We start from the raw sequence: 3,704 nt of genomic DNA, 5'->3' as shown, positions 1-3,704 counted from the left end.
GAGAGTCCCAAACTTCTGACACCATTCTATCGAAATCCGGATGAGACATCCAGAAATTGAAGAATTTAAATGGTTTAGAAGCCCTGGGAATTGGCATAACTTTGATAACCATAGGAGTGTGGTCTGATATACCCGAGGCTAAGAATGAGGCTTCCGAGAAGGAAAATTCCGAGTTCCAGCGGCCATTAACCAACACCCTATCTATCTTCCTTTTCTTTCTGTTGGGGCCCGACGAGGTAGCCCACGTGAACCTATAACCAGTGAAGCACAAGTCGTCCAGACCAGCTTGGACCAGGCAATCCCGGAATTCATCAAACGCAGAATCAAGCATTCGAGCCTCCAATTCTATCCGAAGGGTCTCGGATGGCGTTGAAATCTCCAGCTATAACCCAAGGCACGGAAGAAAGAATACCACTAGATTGAATAAGATCTTCCCATAACTGCCGTCTTGAAGTAAAGCGATGCTCAGCATAGATAACAGAAAGAAACAAAGCTTTTCCAGAAGCCAACCAGATAAGCCTACCGTGAATGGCTTGAGCCGATAAAGCATTGATCAAAAAATCGACCTCACGAGGGTTCCACCCCACCCAAATTCTCCCTTTATGGGAGTGACTATAGTTATTGGCCCAACTCCAGCCAGGTAAAACTGCTGAAGAAACCGGAGCAAAAGCAGCAGCAGAGATCTTGGTCTCAACAATTCCAACACAGCAGAGATTATTGGACCTAACAAAATTTCTGATTTTGGCCTGCTTAACGGGGTTACCGAGGCCCCTAATATTCCAAACACCAAAATTCATAACCAAAAAACAGGGAGAAAGGGCATCTTACCGACGACTGGGCCTTCTTTTGCTCCGCCCTTTGCTCGGAGCAATAACAGGAGTTTTTGAGACAGCAGCCTTGGGAACGTATTTTTGATTGGGAGGGGCCTCAGGACTAGATTGCGGGTCATCCAGGTGGCTTGGATCAGCACGAACCGTATCCTCACCTTCACTACTACTACTACTGACTCCACTAGCACCATCCTCCGAGTCTTCGTTAGGAGATAGAGCTACGGAGGCATCATTAGGATTAGAGATTACAAGAGCCCTTGAGCTTTCTTCATTAGCTACCCTTGGGCTATTCTGATCATCAGAATCACTCTGATTTGACTGGCCCTTTATAGCTTTAGCCTTCAAATCCGAACTTGGGGGTGCTGTTATAGCCTCCATCTGCCCTGCATTTTGTTTTTTCTACCTGTTCATAACCTGTTTCCAGCCATCCTCAGAGGCAGATGATATAAGCTGAACAGGATCAGCAGCAACAGCCGATGATAAAGTCGGATCTGTATTAACAACAATATACTTAACATCAGTAGGTTTTGCAGCAGCAGGTTTCACAGTAGCAGTACTCACAGGTTGCTTGGGATCCTCCTTTGCTAAGCAGTTATGTCCAAACGCACAACATTTGGCACACGAATTAGGTCTCCATTCATAGAGAATAGACACCGAGAAAGATTCGTCATCCACCAATACTTCTACCTCCTCGCATTTCTCCAATTTTGCAGAGATCTCAACGCATACCCTGGCGAAGGATAGGCGCTTCATTTTCTCAGTTAAGGGATCTACATACAGGGGCCTCCCTACTGCACTCGCAATTTCACTGATTCCCGGAGCCGACCAATACGCAAATGGGATGTTCTTAAGGCGAATCCAAACTGGAACAGAAGATTGGAGTTCTTTCTTGAGTTCCATATTTCGGTGCCATTGTTTCAGCACAAGGGGACTCTAGCCACTTTGTCAAGTGGCCTCCATCCAGAATTTTTCTCCTGAATTCATCATCCGGAATGATGAAGAAATAGAATCCATCATCATTTGCCAAGACTTCCGCAAGATGCACGCCCCAGGCCTGTTTCAAGGCCAATTTGGTGATCTTGAATGGCACATTCTTGCCCACATAATATCCAACCAAACACTTATCCCATTTCGGGTCACCAGCATACTTCGCATTATCAGATAAGCGAACTACCGACTTCCTCCCAATCGAAATAGGCGAGGCAAAGCCTAATTCATATCCTTTGGCAGACAGGCTAGCCACATTTACCCATGAACGGGTCTGAGGAGCTTTGGAGCTGTCCCGATTAAGGGTGTTGGGAGGTCTCCCCTCTCGGCCACGAGATGCATATCTTACGCGGCTTCAACTTCGGGCATTAGGAGCCTGAGGCTTACCTTTCCCTCGACCAAGAGGGTCCTTGCTCGTAGAGGCCATATACCACGCACAAACTCAGAAAAACGCACCAGAAATCTAATGTCGATCAACCAGAAAAGCTATACGGGCCATGGCACAGGCATAGCTTCAAGAGAAGTCCTAGGAGGAGGGATGCGAGTCTTACCTCCAAAGGACGCGGCCAATGGAAGGCTGGATCGGTTCGCTCACTTCCAGAACAGAGATGAAGCCGATTCCGCACCAGAACCCTAGCTACGATCGACGAGATCTTATGATTCAAGCCATGCCAAGCAGAATGCTTCGGTGAAGATTTGAGGGGGTGAAAGGCAAGCCTTTCCTCCAAAAATCTCGCCCAACGGATGGCTGAGGCGATCGGAATCGCTTGCACACCATAACACGAGCTACAGTGCTTCGGGCGCCCCTCTCGCCTTTTCTCTCTTGTTTATATTGAAGCATTCGTTTTCATCCGTAAAATGGAAAAAAAAAAAAAAAAGGTATGTTAAACATGATGTACTTTTATTAATATTAATAGTGGATGTGAAGAAGACTTTTCTAATAAACAATGCGATGTATATTTGTTGATGTTAATAATGGAGGCAAGCTTTTTCTCAATTAAGCTCTGCTTTGGGCTTGAAATTTCAACCGCTGTAGGGTCCCACCTGTTTGCCCCCCGTGACTATGGCTTTGGGTACTTCTAAGAACCTCCGCACGGTTGAAATTTCAAGTGAACAGTCATGTGCGATGAGGCACAGGAGCCGATTAAGACGGACCAAATCCGGTCCGACCAGGATAGGATGAAATGACATATACCCATCAATCTAGCTTCCCGATCAGAAGCTCCGTGATGCCGTAGGGTGCAATAGGAATGGACTTTCGGGTCATGCATCATTATGAACAGCCCAATTATTAGCGATCCATTCGTGCGGAAAGTTTTCTTAATTGTTCATCCCTCGTTGGTCTGAAGTAGAGTGGGATCGATATTTCAATGGAGGTCCCCGCTGCTGGTGTTCACGATCGAGAAAGAGAAGCTGTCTTGAATGTTATTGCATGTCTGAGTAGGGAACAAGTTGAGGGTTCACCAGGAACATGAAGATGAATCTATGCCGATTTGGTAACATCGGAAACATAGGACAAAGAAACCATCATGGTGCCGGCAGTGAGCCGTCAATCACATTCGGAAGAGATTTGCGGTCGAAGAAATCAAACATCAGACAATAATTAAAAGTAGGTCCAATTATACCTATTGTTGTTCAAGTTTTATCAGTAAGTCCGAGGATTGGATATAACATGCTTGTCGCACTAATCCTCTCGTTGTCAGGACAGGATCACCTTTAGCATAGACCTAGAATCCTCTTCGAACAGTTGATCAGCGGAAGGCCACAAAGTCGCAAGGGAAGTGATGAAATCAATAATTCTTTATTGTTTCTGTTTCGTGGAAACTTGAGCAAAGAGAGCAACGTCATGAAATCGAGAGCAGAAAAAAGATTGCGTCCACAGGAAAC

General features: G+C 45.9%; 1 protein-coding gene across 1 annotated transcript; it reads right to left on the bottom strand.

Annotated features, from left to right (window-relative positions):
• Positions 1-1,229: 1,229 nt before the first annotated feature.
• LOC104416729 lies at positions 1,230-1,730 on the bottom strand. The gene has a single exon (XM_010028077.2). It carries the CDS (start codon positions 1,728-1,730, stop codon positions 1,230-1,232), a length of 501 nt encoding a protein of 166 aa, XP_010026379.2.
• Positions 1,731-3,704: the final 1,974 nt, after the last annotated feature.

This window comes from Eucalyptus grandis, chromosome 5, assembly GCF_016545825.1.
Source record: "Eucalyptus grandis isolate ANBG69807.140 chromosome 5, ASM1654582v1, whole genome shotgun sequence".
NCBI lineage: Eukaryota > Viridiplantae > Streptophyta > Magnoliopsida > Myrtales > Myrtaceae > Eucalyptus > Eucalyptus grandis.
This window is presented reverse-complemented; position numbering and strand designations above follow the sequence as displayed.